Source organism: Belonocnema kinseyi, chromosome 10 (assembly GCF_010883055.1).
Source record: "Belonocnema kinseyi isolate 2016_QV_RU_SX_M_011 chromosome 10, B_treatae_v1, whole genome shotgun sequence".
NCBI lineage: Eukaryota > Metazoa > Arthropoda > Insecta > Hymenoptera > Cynipidae > Belonocnema > Belonocnema kinseyi.
Genome location: NC_046666.1, coordinates 69,030,724 through 69,052,491, shown reverse-complemented (window position 1 = coordinate 69,052,491; position 21,768 = coordinate 69,030,724). Strand labels below are relative to the sequence as shown.

Here is a 21,768-nt window from a genome sequence, read left to right as displayed (position 1 = left end):
GTCCATCAGGGTTTTCCCGCATATTATGCGCATGAATCTCATGTCAATTGCGTTAATTTTACTCTTATCTTTTTCTTGATAAGTCCATGTCTCGTTACCGTACAGTACAGTCGGTAAAAATATAGAATTATGTATTGCCATTTTAGCTTTATTTCATATATTTTTACTTCTGATAAGAAGACCTGCTCTACCAATAACCTTCTTACCTTCATTTATTCGTCTATCTAATTCCTCATCTATCTTCCCGTCCATAGTAAATAAGCTACCAAGGCATACGAACTTATCAACTTGTTCAATTCTCTCATCATTTAATAAAATATTGCATAGTGTTTTCTCACTCTTTCCTTCGAACAGCAAAGGTTTAATCCAAAAAAGATGTCTTTTCTACCATAAAAGATGAATTTTCAAACCAAAAGAAAAATTATTAAAAATTGAAGGCGGTAATACACTTATTCAGATTGGTGTCACGTGGGTGTCACATGACTCAGAGGTTCTCATAATTATCTATCAATGTGACGATGTGAAACTTATGATAAAGAGGTTAGGCCACGGTCTGCTGTCAATTTTGACTATTTTGAATTGACTGCTTTATTTGTTAAGGATTATGTGACAAAAAATGTATCCTGTTGTAATATTTGGTTTAAGAGTCAGTAGTATGTTGAAGGAAAATAGTAAGTGCAATTATTAAGACATTTTAAAATCATACATATTTACACATTGTTCAGTAAACATGATTACATTTAAGTATCTTTTCAATGAATTCTTTATACATACCATAAATATATTTTTTTTAGTAGATTTTCTCTATTGGTTTTTACGAAACGCTCCTTTGACATTTTTTTAAACAATATTTTGCGACTTCTATTTTCGATGTGAGGATTACAAAACAAAACATCGGCACAGAAAAGATATTTGAGAATCACTGACACGTGAGCTGTGATTGGTGGACAATCCGACCCCTTTGACGTCAAAGGGCCCTCCAATCGACATCGCGATAAAAAATTCATATTTCAACATTAAATTAAAAATAGTAAATAATATGTAAAAAATATTTTATGAGCGTTTTTATAATTATAATTTTATATACTATAAGATCCATTTATTGGAAAAATGATATCTGATTTTGGAAACAACCCTATTTTTAACTTAATTGTCGAAATTTCAACATGCAAAGATGAATTTTCAATCAAATGTTAAATTTTGAACAAAATAATTCTATTTTCAACAAAATAGTTGCATTTTGAACCAAATAGTTGAGTTTTCAAACTATAAATATGAATTCTCAACAAAAAGTGTAATTGTTGACATTTAAATAAAAAGAGATGAAATTATTGTCAAAAAGAGATGAATTTTAAACAAAAATTTAAGTTTTTAACTGAACAATAATCGATTTTCAATAAAAACTGAAAAAGTTACATTTTTAGTGGAAAAAATTAATTTTTAATCTGATAAAGAATTTAAAAAAAAGAGGATTTACACCGAAATTGTCCAATATTCAAACATAGAGTTGAATTTCCAAAACAAATCATGAATTACAAAACGAAAAAAAAATGTAACAAATATTTTTCAGTCAAGAAAGAAAAGAGGGCCAGGAAAACTGTTGAAATTCTAAGCCAAGAATTTATAACCGTAAATATATTTTTAACAATTTTGTTGAACCTTCAAACAAGTAGATAAATTTTAAACCAAAAAAGAGGAATTTTCAACTAAACCGTTGAATGTTTATCCAAAAAAGAATCAACCCAAAAATACGAAACTTCAACAAAATTCTTGTATTTACAATAAATAATAATAAAATTTTGAACTAAAATATATTTTTCTATGGCCATATTAATATTCGAATCCATCTTTAAACATTATACGTTCAAATTACTTTTCCAATATTTGAAATCCCGGGTTTCCTAACCTATAAACTAGATTTTGACAACGTTATAAATTCCACAAATCTACACGGCACCTATACACAAAATTAAATTGTTTGTAGGCTATTTGAAAAATTTAAGCATATTTCAAGAAGGCGATGCTTTTAAAAATCAGTCAATTAATAAAGAAAACGAAAAATCATGAATAAGAAGTCATAAAGAGTTGACAACCCACCTTGTTTATTTCGAAGGGACAATTTTCCCTGCTGACGTTAAAAATCAACGCTTTCCAATATTCACAACCAGAAATCACAAAAAGACGCTAAATTATAAGTATGAAACAAAGTATTAGCCCTTTTCAACAACGCCGATTCTCTTAATTCAGCAAATCTCAAATTGCTCATCTTCGCTTTCAATTCCCAAATGCCGGAATTTTCTTTTCTTTATTCCAAAATACGAAAAAACCTTCGTATTTAATAAAAATCTTTTAAAAAACTAAAAAGATTATTCCCAGAAGTGATTTCTTATCGTTTCGCAACAGGAAACACATGTAGTCGTCATTTTGTCAACAATGCAGATCAGCGACTAATGAGTTTTTGGGTTAGGAATTTCTAGTGCTTTCTTAAAAAAATGCATTTTTATTATCTTCAAAACAAATAATTAGTTATTAAAGTAAATTAAAAAAAATATTACATCACAAAATTAATAAAAAAGTTTCTTGTGATATTAATTTGACTTCCGTTTCCCTGAGGATTAATGGTCACGTGACTATTGGCAGTATTCACTGTTCATCATCGTCGCCATTGTAGCGACGAGATCGCGAAAGTGGTGGTACGCGAATAAAATCGTCGTTTACGGCGACAGGGGGATAATTCCTCCCTAAAAAAGTGTTTTTCGTTTTTTCTCGACGCTTGCAAAGCTCGATTTCATCAATACATTGCCTTCTTGGAGGTATTTACTTTGTAACTGATAAACATGGCTTATTGAAAGATGGATCTGCAGCAAAAAGTCGTTTCTCCATACGGAGGAGACCTTATCTCTGTCGTTGTGCACGTTTTCGGCGGCTCGTGCCACCTTTACAATGGACAAAAAGTCCAAATTTCCGCAGTCCTCGTCCAAGGGGACGAGCAGTGATTCCAAGAAAAATCAAGGTGAGTCCAAACTACAAAAATCTGACGACTTGCTCATTCTTCTCGTCACGCTTGGCACGTCATCTAATCATTTTGTGCGGCGTTTTCATGTGTGTAATCGCGAAAATGTTGTTTAAAAATGTTTACTGTTTTGCACTAAATTTTGATTACGTGAATTTAACATATATTCAATCTTTCCTCAACCTTGGGATTGATATATTGTCTGTTCTATTTTTTTTTACAAGTTGAAGAACCAGTTGAAACTTGATGAGGAATCGATTTTTCTTAAGCGTGACCTTGAAGTTGTAATTTTTGTTTAAGGAGAATTTTATGCTTTTTTTTCTAAATTAATTTCCATTTTCACTTGATATAGTTGATTGTGACTTTTAGGAGTAGAGAAAAAAATATTTCGCGAGATTAAATTTACTTTTGAAAAATCTGTGGATTTCTTTGCAATGTATTTTAATCTTTTGAAGAAATCTGTGAGGTTTGGATATTTGCAAAATTAATACTTTTCGCCAGCACCCAGTTTCTCCAAAACTTAATATTTTTCCAGTATGACGTGAAAATCTAATATGTTAATTATTACAATTCGATTTGTGTTGTTATTTTTTAATGGAGAACATTTTTGTATCGAATCAATATTTACAGAACTTAAAAAAGGTCATAAAATAATTTATATTATTCTTCACGAGAAATCTGCAAAAATCAAACCAGGGGTGTTCGAATTTATAAAATTTGACATTTCCGTTAAAATAAAAATCATTAATTTGATAATTTCTGTAAAAGAAACGTCTATTCTCTAAACAAATTTTAATCTGAACTTAAGTTTTAAAGAAAATGATTAAAAGTTGTCCTGAAGAATAAAATCACTTGCTGGTTATATTTTTGTTATCTATATATAATATTTTGTATTATTGTTACATGTTTCGTAACGACAATTTGTAATAACGTTTCATTGTCTTGTACAAAGAATATATGCGTTTATAAAAGAATTTGTCCTTTATTTACGATTACGCAAATTCTTTCAAGTGGAGTCATAATAATTCAGGTTGTCTACTGTCTACCCTGTCTGGTAAATCTCGAACTGTCTGCATTTTTCTAAAAATTAATTTCTAAAAGTAGGTTGATAACTATTTTGTTGAATTTTTTTTAATAGTATCTACACGCACCGAAAAAATCTGGCTATTTTTACTGCAATTTCGGTACACGTAGCCATGACCATAACATTATTCTTAGGTGGAAATTTAACTATTATATTTTTATTGATAAATTGATCTTTTTCAGTAGAAAATTTATCAGTATGGTTGCAATTTTGTCTCTTTGTTGGCTTTAAAACCTTTCTTCACTTTTTTATTTAAATTCTGTCTTTGTTGGTTGAATTCAAGTATTTTTGATAAAAAATTATAACCATTTTTATGGAAATATAAACCACATGCTTCGTTCAGAATTCATAATTTTTTTGGGTTAAAACTGTTACTACATGTTAAAACTTAAAATCTTTTGTTAAAAAATAATTTTTTGTTGAAGATTCATAATTTTTATTAAAAGTTCATCTATTTACTACTTGATATAAAATGATGTTTTTTACTGAAAATTTAACTCATCTAGTTGAATCTTACCTATGTTGTCGAACATTAAGTTTTTAAGTAAAAATTTAACTATTCAACTTTTGGTTGAAAAATTAAATTTTTAGAGTTTAAAATTCGTCTTATTGGTACAAATTAATCTTCTTGCTTCGACATATGGGTTTTTCGTAAAAAATATAACTACATTCAAGATTCATTATTTTAGATGAAAATTCATCAGTTTGGTTACAAATTAATTTTTTTAATTGAAAATATAACTATTCCATTCTAGGTTGAAGATTGACCTTTTTTAGTTAAAATTGCACTATTTCATTGAAAATTCATCTTTTTGGTTGAAAATTAAATATTCCAGTTAAATATTTATAATTTTACTTAAAAGTTCATCTTTTTTTTTTTTTTTAATAAAATTATTCGGTTGAAAGTTAAACGTTTGTCAGATATTCATTTTTTTGTTTTGTTTAAAAATCATATATTCTAATTAAAGATTCATCATTTTTGTTGAAATTTCATCGCTTTGGTAGAAAATTTGACTTTTTATGGGAAATTAATTTTTAACTTGAAAGTTAACCTGTTCCATTCATATTGTTTGAAAATTGATCATTTTTAGTTGAAAATTCAACTAAATATTTGATTGAGAACTCGTGTATTTTGTCGAAATCGTCTTTCTTGTTTTAAATTCATCTTTTTGGTTTAAACTTCATAAATTCCAGATTACAGTTCATAATTAACTATTATTTTTGTAATTAAAAAATGATTTTTTTAAATAAAAAATTCAACTATTTGTTTGAAAATTGATATTTTTAAGTATATGAACATAAAATAAGAATTTGTTTGAATTATTATTCAAATTCATGGATTTTTTTAGACAAATCAAGAATGATTAAATGTTTTCAATATTATTCAATTATTTAATTAATCGGTAGTAATAATATATTTACGGATATCTTGTAATGTAATATTTCATAGCTTTCTAAATTAAACATTTTAATTCAATTCCTAGAAACTGAAAAAACAACATTATTGAGCATAATCTTGCCAACATTTTTACATATTTCGAATCGTTTATTAAAAAAAAAAATGCGAATTATTTGAAGGGCATGTTACACTTCTCCAATTACTACTTGACCGACATTTTTTTTTATCATACTAATTCCACACGAAAAAAAAAACTAAAAATCTGAAACTTTATAAGTATTTAAACGTTCCTTATTGCCTTAATGTCTCCATATTATGAAAAATTATACCTGGAAAAATCTGGAATTGTCGGGGAATTTTTCCAGGATTTGAGTAGACATTCTGAAATTCAAACTAATAGTAAATGGGGGGAACATAATCAACTTCTTAAATAAAATTTTCAGATTAATTTAATTAAAATTTATTATTAAACTTTCTAATAATTTCTCTGTAGATGTCGTTGGTAGCAGACCGTTTCCAAGATCTTCCCGTAAACGCGAACCGATTGGTGCGAGCAACTTGTCCAAATATGATCAGCCAAGGAAGACCTTTGCACAGAAAGGAAAAAGTTTTGATAAGAGACCAAAACCTAAAGGATATTATAATGGCAGTGCAAAGGAGGATTCCAAGGTTAGTAATCTTCAAAAACATACATCATGCGAACTTAAATTCAAAAGTAGAACTTCCCATTCTTGCCCCTTTTAAAACATTACCCCTTTTCCCCATATAATTAAGAGATCTTCTCTTTTTCTGTTTTTTTTCCTAAATGCGAGAAGTCTACTATTATATTGTCAGGGTGGCCGCTGGACCGGGAATTTTTTGAGGCAGGGAAAAACCGGGAAATGACAGTCAAGTTTTTTTTTTTTTTTTTTTTTTGACCGGGAATTTTACCATTTTTTTAAGAAGAAAAATCTGTCCACGTTCGATTTTAACAGTTTTTAAATAATTAGTCGAATTTTTATGTTTTTAAATTATGCTATTATTTAGCTTATAATGCGTATTTCAAAATGTTATAATTTAAACATTTTTAATTAAAAAATTTTATTTCTAAGCTTACATGTTTAAATAAATTTCTTTTTATTTATCTGTACTTTAAGTAATAAAAAGTGGATAAAAACGAGTTGACAAAACGATTTCAAACCAGTTCAAAATTTAAGAAGTTTCAGATTTTTACGTTAAAACTTAAACGGTTTCAATTTGAAAGTCTTAGTCATTAAAAAAATGTAAACGTGTGACTGAAAGTTCATAAACTATTTTGAACTTAAAAATAACTTCATAATAATATATTCCTAATTAAAGGATTTTATTTAATTAAAAATACTGTTTCAGTCTAAAATATTCAATTTTTAACCCATTCAATAAAAAATTTTTAATTAAAAAAAAATAAGTATTGAATGTTTAGCAATATTTGAATTTTATTTAAGACAAGTAAACTGAAACCAAATATTTAAAAGTAAAGTATCTTTAACTGAATTGTTTGACAAAGAAAACCTGGAATCGTTAAAATTTCGAAGAGCCTTTAAACTTTGAACATTACAATTTTACTTGTTGTATTTGAAAAATGCCTAATTTGTAAGTGAAATTTTTAATTTTTAATGTATAATTTACAAATGAACATTTGTAGAAAAAATTTGAGTAATTTTAAGAGATGTTAAGCAGTTTCAAAAAAAGTAAAAATTATCATGCAAATTTTAGAAAGTTTTCTTAAAATCTTTTAGAATATTTTTTGAAAATTTTGTTTAAATCTCTGAAAAACTTTTTAAGCATTCTCTTAAAATAATTTTTCAAAATGAAAAGTTATTTTTAATTTTCCTATGAGTCTTAAGAAAATGTTTTTATTCTTTTGAAGCCTTTCGCAACTCTTGAAAAGAACCTAATTTTTTTGTTTAAAATCTGCGAAAATATATTTTTTGTTTTATATTAGGCTATCATTTCAAGTCTTACATTAAGTTTTAATCTTTTCAAAACTTCTGCATAACTCTTAAAATACTCAAATTTCGTCTACAAATAATAAATGTTCAATTGTTATTTATACATCCAAATTGTAAAGAAATTTTCTAAAATTTGCAGGATTTTCTGAAAATTGTAGAAAAAATTCAATTCATTTTAACAAATATTTAGAAGTTTTGAAAAAATTCCCAAAATAATTTAAAATTTAAAACCAATTTAAAACAACTTCTAGATTTCTAAACATTTTGAAATAAATTTTTGGAGCTTTCCAAGGATGTTTAAACTACTTAAAAAGAAAATAATTGAATTTCTAATTCAAGAAGTGTCCAGTTCAAATTTTTTTCAATTTTTCAATATTTGATGTTTCTAGCTTTAAAATCCTTAAAATTATATAACTTTGAAAATTTTAAAGTTCATTGATTGATTTTTTAATTTAGAGCATTGAAAACGATAACGGTGATTTATATTTTTTTATATCGAATAGTACCTTCAATGTTAGAATTTGAATACATTTTTAAATTAAGTACTTTTAAATGTCAATTTTAAAAGTTCAAAATTTAAAAGTTCCGCTTTCAGTGCTTTCATTTGCAGCTCAGTTTTTATTACCTCAAGTGGAATTTTTTTTAGCTTTAGTGTTCCATTTTTTAAATTTCATTGACCGTGAAAAATGTTTGCGAAACAGGAAAAAATAGGGAAATGACCGGGAATTTATTTCGTCGATTAAAACGGTCACCCTGATTTTTTAATGGTAGTGCATCATTTTTGGTTACAAATTTTTTTTTATGGCTGAATCTTTATTTTGTTGAAAACTCAACTATTGGGTTGAAAAGTTAACTATTTTGCTGAAAGTTGATCTTTTTAAATTGAAAGTACAACAATTTGGGCCAAAGTTCAACTACTTTGTTAAAAATTAATTTTTCTTCGATAAAATGTCCTTTTTTTTTGTTAAAAATTTAACTATTTGGGTAAAATTCAACTGTTTCACAGAAAAATCGTGTTTTGGGTTGAAAGTTCGACGATTTGCAATGAAATTTTTTTCTTTGTTGACTGAAAAATCTTTATTTGTTGAAAATTGCTTTTTTTAATTGGAAAATTCATAATTTCAGTTTAAAAAAATCATCTCTTTGTTTGAAAATTCATGTATTCTGTTGTAAATTCGTCTTCTTGGTTTCAAAATTTTTCTCTTTTGTTAGAAGTATAAAGTATTACATTTTTTGATTGAAAATTTATCTTTGAAGGTTGTAAATTCAAATGTTTTGTTCAAAATTCAACTATTTTGTTAAAGGATTTATTATTTTGTTGAAAATCTCAACATCACATTTTTCGTTAAGAATTCATCTTTTTGGGTTACAATTTCAACTGTCTTATACAAAATTTGTCTTTTTGGCATATAAATTTTACATATTTGTATGTTAAAAGTTTGACTAGTTAAAAATGTAACAATTTTATTAAAAATTGAATTATTCTGTTGAAAATTCAAATATTTTGTTATGAAGTCATCTTGTTTGACGGAGAATTCAACTTGTTTTGTTGAAAATTCGTCATTTTATATAAAAAAAATTCGTTCGATTGGATTGTAAATTCGTCTTCTATTGTAGAAAAGGCATAGCTTTTTATCGAAAATTCATCCTCCTTGGTTGTGTATTAACTTTTTCGTGGATAATTCAACTAACTTATTAAAAATTCGTATTTGCGACTTGAAAATTCACCTATTTGATAGAAAAATTCAACTGTTCTGTTGAAAATTCGTCTCTTGATTGAAAGTTCTGTTTCATGTAAAATTCATATTTCTTGACTGAAAATTTAACTTTCTTGTTGAAAATTGATCTTTTCGGAGTTTAAAGTCAATTTTTTTATATAACATGCGACTTATTAGCTTGAAAACTAAACTCTTATTATGAAAATTCATTTCTTTCGGTAGGAAATCTTTTTATTCAGTTTATATTTTCTATGGGAATTGATCTTTATTGGTTCAGTCATAAACTATTACATTGTTCGTTTAGAATTCATCTTTTTTGTTAAAAATTGAACTATTTAGTTTAAAGTTGAACGAATTAGTTTAAAATTCATTTTGTCGAAGATTCATTTGTTTAGTTCAAAATTTAATTATTTTGTTGGAAATTAATTTTTCAGGTTGCAAAAACTTAACTATTTGGTTAATAATAATGTTTTTAAATTCAACTATTTGGTTGAAAATTCATTTTTCGTAATGAATTCAATATGCAAACAGACCAGGGAGGGCCTAATTGAAAATAAAATATAGCTTTTTTCAGATTTCTAACAAAAAATTGAGTAGCTTTTTAAAAATTAAGAAAGGCTTCAAAAGAATAAAAAAAATGTCTTAAGATTCCCCGGAAAATTGAAAATTACTTGATTGTAACAAATTAATTTAAAGAGAATATTTAAAAATATTTCCAAAATGGTAAAAAATTAATCTGGGGGAATTTAATGCAATGTTTTTATTTTGCAGAATCAAAAAAAAAAAAATTAGGAAGAATTTGAATAATTTTAAATTATGTTCAGATGTTCTGAAAAGATTTCAAAATTAATAAAAAATTTGAGTAAATATAAAACAACATGTAAGTGTTTAAAGATTTTGAAATAGAATTTTGAAGCTTTTTAAGGAATTTAAAACTATTTAAAATGAAAATAATTGAACTTTTAATTTAAGAAGTGTTTATTTTATAACAAAAATGTAATCGTGCAATTCTTAATACTCCTAGCTTAAAATTGCTTAAAATTATTTGCAGCTCAATTTGTATTGCTTCAAATGGAGCAATTTTTAGCTTTAGCGTTTGAGTTTTTTAAATTTCATTGACAGTGAAAAATGTGTGTGAACCGGGTAAAAAGTAGGAAATGACCGGGAAGTCTTTTGTGTGATTAAAAGGCCCATCCTGCATGTTAAAAAAGTTGGTTTTTATCAAACTTCTAGTCTAAAAATCCATATTTGTCATTTTATAAAAGCACAAACTTTTTGAAGACGCTCCTGATGAAAAAAAATGAAAGTATCTTCTCATTTTTGTATGTGCAGGTAGTAGAAGAACTAGCTGAGCCAGGCTCAGTGATGAACCAAGGAAGTAAAAAGCAGAGTTTGAATCATCTGCTGAATTTTCATTATGCTCCACGTGACATGCGAAATGGTTCCGAGACGTGGAGCGGAAGATCATTGAATTACGATCGTAACAGCAATCGTTGGCTGCCACCTGTTCAACGACACAAGTACAATAAGGAGCAATTTTTACAAGCAAAGTAGGTATTTTTTACATGCAATTAAAAATTACAACATTTATAAACAAAAATGTCTTAAATATTCTTCTAAACTTTCGTGTTTTTTGTTGTTTTTTTCAGCTGCCAGTTTATCGTGAGTGCCAATGGAGATTACACAGCGCATCTGGCTGATCCTGACATTTTGGTTGAGTGGAAATTCATCGAGCAAATTGTAAGTTGTCTTTTAATTCCATCAAATTAATTTTTACTCCTAGTAAATTTCCATTTCCAGAGTAGCCGCTGGACCGGGAAATCGGGAATTTTTTGAGATCGGGAAAAACCGGGAAGTGACAGTGAATTTATTTTTGACCGGAGTTTTACAAATTTTTAGAAGAAAAATGTGTTCAAGAATAATTTCAACAGTTTTTAAAATAATTAGTTAAATTTTTATATTTTTAAATTCTGCTTTTTTCAGTTTACAATGCGTAATTCAAAAGTCTTACTTGAAAAATTTTCCATTTTTGATTTTCATTTTTAAGCTTGCATTTTTAATTTAAGCAATTTTAAAATACTGTTTTGAAGACTAAAAATGAAGAGCGTTTGAAGTTAAAAATTTTTAAAACAAAATTTTATTTCATCAACTGTAAATTTAAAGAAAGAAATTTGTTTAACAAAACGATTTTAAAAACGTTAAAAATTTAAGGTTTAAATTCAATCAAGGCTTTTATTCAATTTGAAATATTATTTTAGTTTGAAATATTCAATTTTTAACCCATTCAATTTCATATCTTTGAATTAAGAAGAATAATTATTGAATATTTAGCAATATTTGACTGTTAATTTAAGACGAGTAAATTGAATCCAAATATGAATGTTTGAAATAGAATTGTTGTATTTCAAAACTGTTTAATTTGTAAATGAAATTGTTGAATTTCGATGCATAAATAAGAATTGAACACTTATTATTTATAAAACAATTTTGAGTACTTTTAAGAGATATTCAGAAGCTTTGGAAAGATTCAAAATTATAATGCAACTTTTAAAAATTTTTCTTAAAATATTTTAGATTCTTCACAATTCTTGAAAAGCTTCTAAATTTTTTGATTGAAATCTGCAAAAATCTACATTTTGTTCTAAATTAGGCTATCATTTCAAGTTTTAAATTAATTTTGAATCTTTTCAAAACTCTTAAATATATTTTTAAATTAATCAAATTTCTTCTATAAATAATATGTAAGTGTTCAATTGTTATTTCTACATCAAAATTGTAAGGAAATTTTTTCAAATTTCCAGGATTTCCTAAAAAATGTTTGAAAAAATTGAATTTATTTAAAAAGGTATTTAGAAGTTCTGAAAAAATTTCTAAAATAATTTTAAATTTAAACAAATTTAAACAACTTATATTTTTTAAGATTAACTAAAAGAAAAAGTAATTTGGAAATTTTTTTGAGAAGTTGCCTAAACCGGGACGAGATGTCGCTGACTTTTTAAAATTAAATGTCGCAGTATTATTTCAGTGATATATTAAAAATATTGTTTATAAGACACATACTTGCTATTTAATTGATTATTTATTATTAAAAAGTTGTTCACGGTAGTTTATTGAAACCTCCAATTCTAACCTCAAAGTTTCCCAACTGCTTAGGTAAGTAATGTAATATAGTATCTAATAAATTCAATTTTTCAACAAAAATGTGTAAGTATGCATTAAAATTCAATATTATAGATTTATATGAAATATTAATATGATTAATATCATCAATTTCCTTTTTAAGATAAATTAAGTTAATTAACTTTTCTGTTGATCATTTATATTTTCAAACTAGAAATTTAACTATTTTGAAGAAAACTCATATTTTTTACTTGAAAATTCAACAGCTTGGTTAAAAAAAAATTTTTATTTCTTAACTGAAAAATGTTTTTGATTAACATTTGAAGTACTTTCTTGAAAATTCGTCTTTTTGGTTCGAAAACGTATATTTTTAATTATAAATTTAATCTTTCTTAAACAAAAATGCAATTATGGTTGAAAATTAATCTGTTTAGGTTGGGGCTTCAGCAGTTTGATTGGAAATTAGTTTTTTTTCTTAAATAATTCGTGTGCTTTCAATATGGAAATAAAATCTTTTTTGGTTAAAATATCAACTATTATATATTTTTATCAGAATTTAACTTTTTTGGTTAACCTAATACTTCAATTTTCTAACAAATTCTTGAATTTTTAATTTAAATAAAAACTCATTGTCTACCAAAAAAGATTAATTCTTATTAAAAAATATCATAGTTGATATTTCCAACGAAAAATGTTTTAATTATAAATTAAACATGACATGATTTTTGTAATAAGTAAGATTTTTGATTAAAAAAGGAAACATATTTTAAATGATAAATTTTCGAACCAAAAGACGAATTTTCAACAAAATAGTTAAAATATTAATCAAAACAGATTTTTCAGTCAATAAAATGTACTACCAAGCAGTTTAATTTGCAAGTAAATCGATAATATTAGTCTATAATATTAAATTTTAATGCAAACTTACTAATTTTATTTAAAAATTTAATTTATGAGTTATTATTAAGTTACTTACCTAAGCAGTTGGCAAAATTTGAGGTTAGAATTAGAGGTTTTAATAAACTACTCTAAACAACTGTTTTAGAATAAATAATTAAACGGTAACCACAATCCACTCTTGCTTTTCAATGTGTTCTGTAATAAATTATAAGTAAATTGTGCCATTTTATTTTGATACACCCCATTGGATTTTCCTTGTCGCAGTATTGGCTTCTTTGGTGTCCCACTTAAGGATATTTTCCAAAATTCGTGTCCCACTAATGGGCGATCTGACTAGCTTTAAAAATTTCCATTTATATTAATTTATCTGTTTATGTGGGTTAACTTTCCCTAACTGTCCCAGTAATGGTCAGTTTACCTTAACTGTCCCAGTAATGGTCAGTTGACCATTCAGTTCAGTGATTGATTTTTTAACTTAGGGCATTAAAAATGATAACTTCGATTTATATTTTTCGAACTGAATATGAATCTTTGAAGTCATTATAAAAGTTAAAAATTCTAAATTTGGCAGCTTCAAATTCAACAGTTCCACTTTGAGCGCTTTAATTTTTTGTTCATTTTTAATTATTTTAAATAGAAAGATAGCCTTAGTTTAAAGTTTTTAAATTTGATTGACTGTCAAAAAAAGTTTGCGAACCGGGAAAAACCCGTGAATTTATATCTGCGATTAAAACGACCACCCTTATTTTAGTATGTCATTTTGTTGTTTATTTTCAGAGGGTCCATACATCCGACAAACTGTCCTGTCCCATTTGTTTAAGTTCACCTGTTGCTGCAAAAATGACACGGTGTGGTCACGTCTACTGCTGGGCGTGCATTTTGCACTACTTGTCATTGTCTGACAAAACTTGGCGAAAATGTCCCATCTGCTATGAATCGATCTATAGAACCGACTTGAAGAGGTATGGATCTTTTAATTTCTATGTTAATTAATTAGAGACTCTAAATTTCAACGTAAAATAATTAATAATAATTTAATTATCCGGATTACAGTGTCATGGAAATTACTCAAACCTCGATGAATATTGGTGACAAGGTGCGACTGCGTTTAATGCGACGAGAGAGAGGATCTTTGATCGCCACGGCCGTACCAGAAAAGGAAACTTTAGGTCCTACTGATTTCTTCTATGTTACTGATGACTCCCACTGCCAAGTTTACTCTAAATTACTTTTGGCTACTCCTAACGATGTGAGTTTTATCTTAGCTAAATTCTTTAAATATGAAAGTGTCACTCAAATTGAGGAAGAGAGTGAGGGGAGAGGGGGCTCGACCAGTTTTTGGTTAAAAATTAATCGGTTTTAATTAAAAATTCAAGAATATGGTTGAACATTCATGCATTTTGTTAAAAAATCGTCCTTTTTGGTTGAATTTCATTATTTTTTATAACAAATTTAAATCTATTTTTGGTTGAAATATCAACTGATACATTTTTTCCGAATTCGTCTTTCTTTAATAAAGATTTAATTACTTGTTTGAGAGTGACTCGTTTGATCAACATTAATTTTTTGTTTTCTAGGGATTCATAATTTCAATTGAAAATTCATCTCCTTGGTTGAAAAATGAGCTATTGTGTTTAATTTTTTTTCTTTGAACCTTCGTCGCTTTGATTAAAAATAAAAACCGGGAATTTTATGAGACCGACAAAAACTGGTAAATGACAGTGAATTTATTTTTTTACCATGAATTTTACAAATTTTTAGAAGAAAAAAATATTTCCAACTTTGATTTCAACTGTTTTCTAAGTAATTATTTCAATTGTTATCTTTTTCAATTATGATATCCTGTAGTTTAGAATGCTAAATTCGAAAATCTTTCACTTACAAAATTATAGGTTTTTGAATTTTAAGCGTACATTTTAATTTAAAGAACTTTAATGTGCAGTTTTAAAGAATTACAAAAATTTTTAATTAGAGGCGTTTAAAATCGATGATTTTTGCTAAAAACCTTTATAGTTTTTCAACTGTGAATATAACTTAATTATTTTAAAAATTGTATTTTTCTTCAGATTTGAAAAGTAAATAACAATTGATTTTACAAGACGATACGGAATCATTAAATTTCAAATATCATTTCGGTCTAAAATATTCCATTTTTAAACCACTCAATTTGAAATTTTCTAAGAAAGAATAAGAAAAATGTCTTCATATTTAGAAATATTTCACTGTGCATTTAACATCCGTCATTATAAATTAAATATTGGAAACTAGACAAAAAAACTAAACTTTGAACGTTAAAATTTTTATTGTTTAATGTAGAAAATTTTTATTGTAAGTCAAGTTATTGAATTTTGATGCATTGAATATCTATAATTCTTAGAAAAATTTCTAGTCTCTTTAAGAGATATTAAGAAGTTTTGAAAGAATGAACAAATTAAATTTTCGTACCAAAATTTCGGTGCAAATAGTCCACGACGTAATTTGAAACCAAAGATTATAACTTTTGGCAGATTTCGAACAAAAAATTGAGAAGCTTTTTAAGAATTGTTAAAGGCTTCCGAAGAATAAAAAACATTTACTAGGAAAATTAAAAATGATTTTGTATGTGGAAAATAATATTTTTAAAAGATTTAGAAAGATTAACAAAGTTATCAAAAATGAATGAGGAACATTTTAGGTAAATTTGTTTAATTCGACAGGATTTTAAAGAAATTATTAGGAAAAATTTGAATCTTTTTAAATGTTTAGAAGTTCTGAAATTTTGTTTTTAAATAATTGAAAGTATAAAAAAATGTGAAACAATATGTGAATGTTTCAAGATTTTGAAATAAAATTTTGAACCATTTTAAGGATTTTTCAACTATTTAAAATAAAAAAATTTTTAATCAGCCAAATAATTAAATTTTTAACTGAAAAAGATCAATTTTTAATCAAAAATCGAATAGTTAAATTTTTAATTAAAAAATTTATTTTCAATACAAAGAAAACGAATTTTCTAGAACTGTTGATTTTTCAAGTCAAAGTAGCAAATTCTCTATAAAACAGTGGCATATTCAACCTGAAAATACTAATTTTCAAAAAAAAAAGTTAATATTTTATATTAAAAAAAAAAAACAAAAAAAAACAGTTTATTATAAATGAAGAGACCAGTTTTTAGCAAAATACTTCAATTCTCAGCTAAAACATTTTATTTTCAACCATAAAGGTAAATTATATAAAAAGTTTATTTTCTATCATAAAAGAGAAATTTTAAACTAAATACATACATTTTATACCAAATACTTACATTTTCAATCAAAAAGATTAATTTTATATCATAAAAGACGAATTTTCAACAACATTTTTAAACAAAAATTGAAGTTTTGTACGAAAAAAATATGAATTTTAAACAAATTATATTCATTTCCAATTAAATAGTTTGAACTGTGAATTTGATGTTAGGCCCAATTTCATTTGATTAATTTTTAGTTTATTTTTATTTTTCGTTTCTGAACATTTTTTATTAAATATTGGAATTTTTTAACTTAAAATCATAAATTTAAAAAAAAAACGAATTTTCTACAAAGCCGTTTTATTTTGTAAGATTTAGTTGAATTTCATACTAAATTATGGAATTTTCAAGCAAAACCTGACGAATTTTCTATAAAATAGTTGTATTTTAAACAAAATAATTAAATTTGTACAAAAAAAACGAGTTTACGACGAAAAATGTGATAGTTAATATATACTTCAACAACAATAAAACAGTTGAATTTTTATGTAAAAAATTAATGTTTGATAAAAAAGACGATTTTTCAACAGTAAGCATAAATTTTTAACCAAATAGTTAAAATTCCGACCAAATTGTTTAATTTTCAAGCCGTAATTGGGATTTTTCTATAAATCAGTTCAATTTTCAACAAAGAAGTTAATTTTCAGTCGAAAAAGATTCATTTTTAACCAGAAAAATTATATTTATACAGAAAGAGATATATTTTTAAACCAAAAAGATGAATGTTTAACAAAATTCTTGAATTTTTTATAAAGTCATTTGATTTTGAATGAAGTAATAAAATTTTAAAATAAATATGAATTTTCTTACTGGATCTTATAGGGAAATTTCTTATTATTTGAAAAAAGGAAAAACTGAAGTCTACGGTAAAGAAGTAGAAATTATAATAATTTAGACTAAAGATTAACATTTTAAATAAACATTAAAGTTCATTTTTAATGCTTGCAAATTTTTTCTACCCTATTTTGACACTAATTTTGTTAAATTTGTGACAATATTTTTTATCTCTGAAGTGTGTCCGTGCACTGAGATAATTATGCTTGCGATATCAACAGATTTTAGACATAATCCAGTGTGAACGAGTTCAGCTGCAACTCGAATTTTCTGACGATCCCCACAGTCCCGAAACTTGTTTCATCGAAGAAGCGCTAGAAATATTGAAAATCCGAGAACAGGAACTCGGGGTAAATAATCTGGATTTGACTAACACAAAAATAACACTTTTTTTAAATCTTCCACTCATACAAATACTATTTCATCACAGGATTCAAAGGAAGTCGTACAATCAAGCTTTGAATCCGGAAAAGAAGATTTGTCTTCAATGAGTGAAGAACCTCCAGTTTTCCCACCCGACCCCCAACCACCATATACAGACACCGTTTTTGAAGAAAGTCTGTTGCCTCCAGAGAATTGCATTCAAAATCAAGAATTGGTTCAAGCAGCCTCTTTAGCTTCGTATCAAGATCCTGAATTAAAAAGCAACAGCGAATCCCATGTTGAAGTTGTGAAATCCTGGTGGGAAGGAGAAGAGGTGGAAGAGTTTGAAATGATGGCTACCAAAACTGAAATTGGCACGAAGAACGTACAACCGCCAAAAGTAATGGAGAGTTATGTTAATGATTTACAAGCTTCTTCGTTTGCGCAAAAATTCTTTTACTTTTATCAAGGTGAGTTGATACCAAAATGTGGATCTTATATTGGTATTTAAAGCAAGGTGGCTACCCTGTCTGGGAAGCCTGTCAAATCTGGAATTGTCAGGGAACTTTTATATGTTTGGAAAAACCTGGAAATGTCGGGGATTCTTTTTTTTTAAGTCAGGAAATTTTTTCGAGATCGTGCTTACTTTTTTAAAGTTACAATATAAAATTAAATAATAATAACAAGGTGGCCGCTGAACCGGGAAACCAGGAATTTTCTGAGACCGGGAAATGACAGTGAATTTATTTCTTGACCGGGAATTTTAGGAATTTTAAGAAAAATTTGCGCAAGTTTGATTTCAACAGTTTTGTAAATAATTCAAGTATAAAGAACTGAACACTAATTGATTTGACAAAACTATTCTAAATCCGTTCAAAATTTGAGATTAATATAATATCATTTGTTGGGATAATTTTATTTAAAAAACAACAATTTTAATGATTCATCAATAAAATATTTTTAATTCAAGGTATAGGTCTTCCTTTATATTATTTTTTATATTTAATTGAATAAATTAATTAATTAATATATTATTTTTAATAGTTTTCTTAGCCATTAAAAATTTCATTGTTTATTTAAGACGAGTAAATTGAATACAAATATGTGTAAAAGTAAACACTTTGAAACTGAATTGTTTTAAATGGAAAGCTTTGAATCTGTAGAATTTCGAAGAACTTTTCAACTTTCAACGTTACAATTTGAATTGTTCTGTTTAAAAAATGTTAAATTTGTAAGTGAAATTGTTAAATTTTGCGTATAAATAGCAATTGAACACTTATTATTTGTGAACAAAATTTGTGTCATTTCAAGAGATATTTCATAGTTTTGAAAAGATTCAAAATTAATTACAAACTTAAAATGTCTTCAAGTAATTGAAAAGTAGTGTGTTAACATTTTTTCAGAGCTTCTAAATACAGTTTTAAATTAACCGAATTTTTCCTACACGTTTTGGAAAATCCTGCAAATTAAAAAAAAATCTTAAAATCTTCCAGGTTCTGTTTTGTTCATTTTGGAAATATCTTAAAATCTTTTTAAACTTTTTGTTACAATAATTTTTCAAAATAAAAAATCATATACAATTTTCCTAGGAATATTAAGAAAATGTCTTGATTCTTTTTAAGCATTTCATAATTCTTAAAAAGTTTCTAAATTTTTTGGTTGAAATCTGCAGAAATCTGCAGAAATCTGCATTTTGTTTTAAATCCGGCTGTGGGTATTTACACCAAAATTTCGATACGAATAGCCCAATTTTTTCGGATCACAAACTTCGTGTAAATGATTTGAAATAATTTAAAGTTCTAAAATTAATTTTGATATTTTTAAAACTTCTAAATATCTCTCAATATTACTCTAATTTTTTCTACAAATAATAAGTGTTCCTATTGTTATTCATAAATTCGAATTTTAAGGATTTTTTTTTAATTTGAAGGATTTTCTAAAAGTTGTAGGAAAAATTCAATTCATTTACAAATATATTTAAACGTTTTGAAAAAATTTTAACAATGATTTTAAATTTAGAAAAATATAAAACCCCTTCTAGATTTCTCAATATTTTGAAATAAAATTTTTAAGTTTTTGAAGGATGGTTATACTATTTAAAATGAAAATAATTTAACTTCTAATTTAAAAAAGTTTGTTTTCCATTTTTTAATTTGGCCAGCTTAAAATTACTTAAAAAATATAATTTTGAAAATGTTTAAAGTTTATTGCTTGATTCTTTAATTTAGAGTATTGAAAATATTAACTTGGCTTTATATTTTTGGAATTTAATCTGAATCTTCGAACTCTATAATTGATAAAAGTTCTAAATTTTGCAGTTTATATACATTGTAAATTTAATTTGTTCTCTATTGTTTATTACTTTAAAGAGAAAAATGTTTAGAATAGAGTTCGATTTTTTAATTTAATTGACCTTGAAAAATGTTTGCGAACTGGAAAACAACCGTGAAATGACCGGCAATTTTTTTCTTCGATTAAAACGGCACCCTGAATAATGATTTCTTATTTGTGAAAGTATCTTTATATTACTGTTTTTAACCATTTTTCTAAACATTCTTTTTGATTTTATTAGAATGTTCTTGATTAAAAATAAAATGTTTTTTTGTTGTTGAAATATCAATTATAGCAGCTTTCCTTCAAATTTATCTTTTTTGGGAATGAACATTTAATTAATTGCTTGAAAGTTAAACTCTTTTGGTAAGAATGTTTTTTTTTAAATATGATTTATCATTTTAATCGAAAACTCATCACTAGTTGAAAAATGAGCTATTTTATTTTGTTTTTTGCTGGATATTAATTTTTTTACTGAAAATTGAACTATTACAGTTGAACCCTTAAGGGTGGAATGGGGGATAAGCACTTACAAAACTTTTTTTTTTATTTTTATTTTATTTTTTTTGTTTTAACATGTTTTTAAAATATTGTGTCAAAATTTCAAGTCAATCGGAGCAGAACTCTTGGTGTTATAGATTTAAAGCCGACCCTCCTCATAGGCCGCTGCTGCGCTTGAAAATGTAGGAACGTGCCAGAAGACAATGAAAAATACAATAAAATAATAGACTTTTTATTAGTTTTCACTACACTTTCTGCGTTCGTGAAGTGTAATGGAAAAAAGGAGACGAAATCGTTAAAAAAATTAATTTTTTTCTTCACTTTTTTAATGTTTAAAATTTTAACAGAGGATTTCTCGAAAGCACTTTTTAAAATTTCGTTCCAGCTTTTTTACAAAAACTACTGAACCGATCCTTCTAAAACTTTGTAAACTTTTTCTGCATATAAAATTCCTCTCCCCAACTATATTTTTGTTTAAATTTTGTTATATTAACGTTGTTTTTTACTGTAAAAATGACGAAATTTGTTGTACAAAATCGCATATTTTACTTCAAATGATCACAAAAAATTAAAAAACAAAAAAAAATCCTATCAATAATCGTTGGGGGGGGGGAAAAACTGACATTTTAACTAAATTTTGCAACTTTTTTTTTATTTCTGATAAATGTACGTTGAGATATCGCTTAACTGTTTTGTTGAAAATTTGTTAATTTTTTTGTTAAATTAATTTGAAACTGAAAACGTAACAATTCAATTTTTGGTTGAAGTTATCTTTTTTAGTTGAAAATTCGTCTTTTTGTTTAAAAATTCAACTTTTCCAGTTTAAGATTTATCTTTATTTGAGGATTCGTTACTTTGTTTGACTTTATTTTTTGACTGAAAATTCACCTTTTAAATTGGTGGTTAAAATTGGTTGAAAATTGATGTATTTTGTTGAAAATTCGTATTTTTTATGTAGGCATAAATTTTCTTGGCTTAGAATTCATTTTTTCTTGTTCAAACACTCTTCGTTAAAAATTCAGCTATTACATTTTTGGTTGACAGTGGAAAATCTTGTTTAATAGGAAATTAATGTTTTTTGTTTGGAAATACTCTTTTTGGTTGGAAATTCAACTATTCCAGTTGAAGGTTCATGTTTTTTGAATTAAATATTCGTCTTTTTGGCCTACAATTGTGGGTCCGGATGCAATAAGGGCACATAAAATTTTTTCGTGCGAAAACGAAGTCCCCTGGAGGCTTTAGAAAAAACTTTCGAATTTTAATTTTC

The 21,768-nt window shown here is 26.0% G+C and overlaps 2 protein-coding genes across 4 annotated transcripts in view; one reads left to right on the top strand and one right to left on the bottom strand.

Moving 5' to 3' along the window:
- The window catches only part of LOC117181678 (beta-1,3-glucosyltransferase), an 11,718-nt gene extending 9,316 nt beyond the window's left edge, over positions 1–2,402 (bottom strand). For 2 of the 3 annotated variants that reach the window (XM_033374587.1, XM_033374590.1), the window contains exon 1: positions 2,098–2,402. The gene's annotated coding sequence lies outside the window, so the exon portion shown is untranslated. Of the gene's footprint in view, positions 1–774; positions 821–2,097 lie in introns of those variants that run through there. The other variant, XM_033374589.1, reaches the window with a different exon arrangement.
- Positions 2,403–2,651: 249 nt separating this feature from the next.
- LOC117181483 (RING finger protein 10) overlaps positions 2,652–21,768 on the top strand; it is a 27,224-nt gene continuing 8,107 nt past the window's right edge. Inside the window, exons 1-8 of the mRNA XM_033374187.1 lie at positions 2,652–3,013; positions 5,990–6,165; positions 10,517–10,734; positions 10,834–10,924; positions 13,982–14,166; positions 14,258–14,453; positions 17,528–17,656; positions 17,737–18,139. Coding sequence (XP_033230078.1) covers positions 2,944–3,013; positions 5,990–6,165; positions 10,517–10,734; positions 10,834–10,924; positions 13,982–14,166; positions 14,258–14,453; positions 17,528–17,656; positions 17,737–18,139 — 1,468 coding nt within the window. The 5' untranslated portion in view covers positions 2,652–2,943. The remainder of the gene's footprint in view (positions 3,014–5,989; positions 6,166–10,516; positions 10,735–10,833; positions 10,925–13,981; positions 14,167–14,257; positions 14,454–17,527; positions 17,657–17,736; positions 18,140–21,768) is intronic.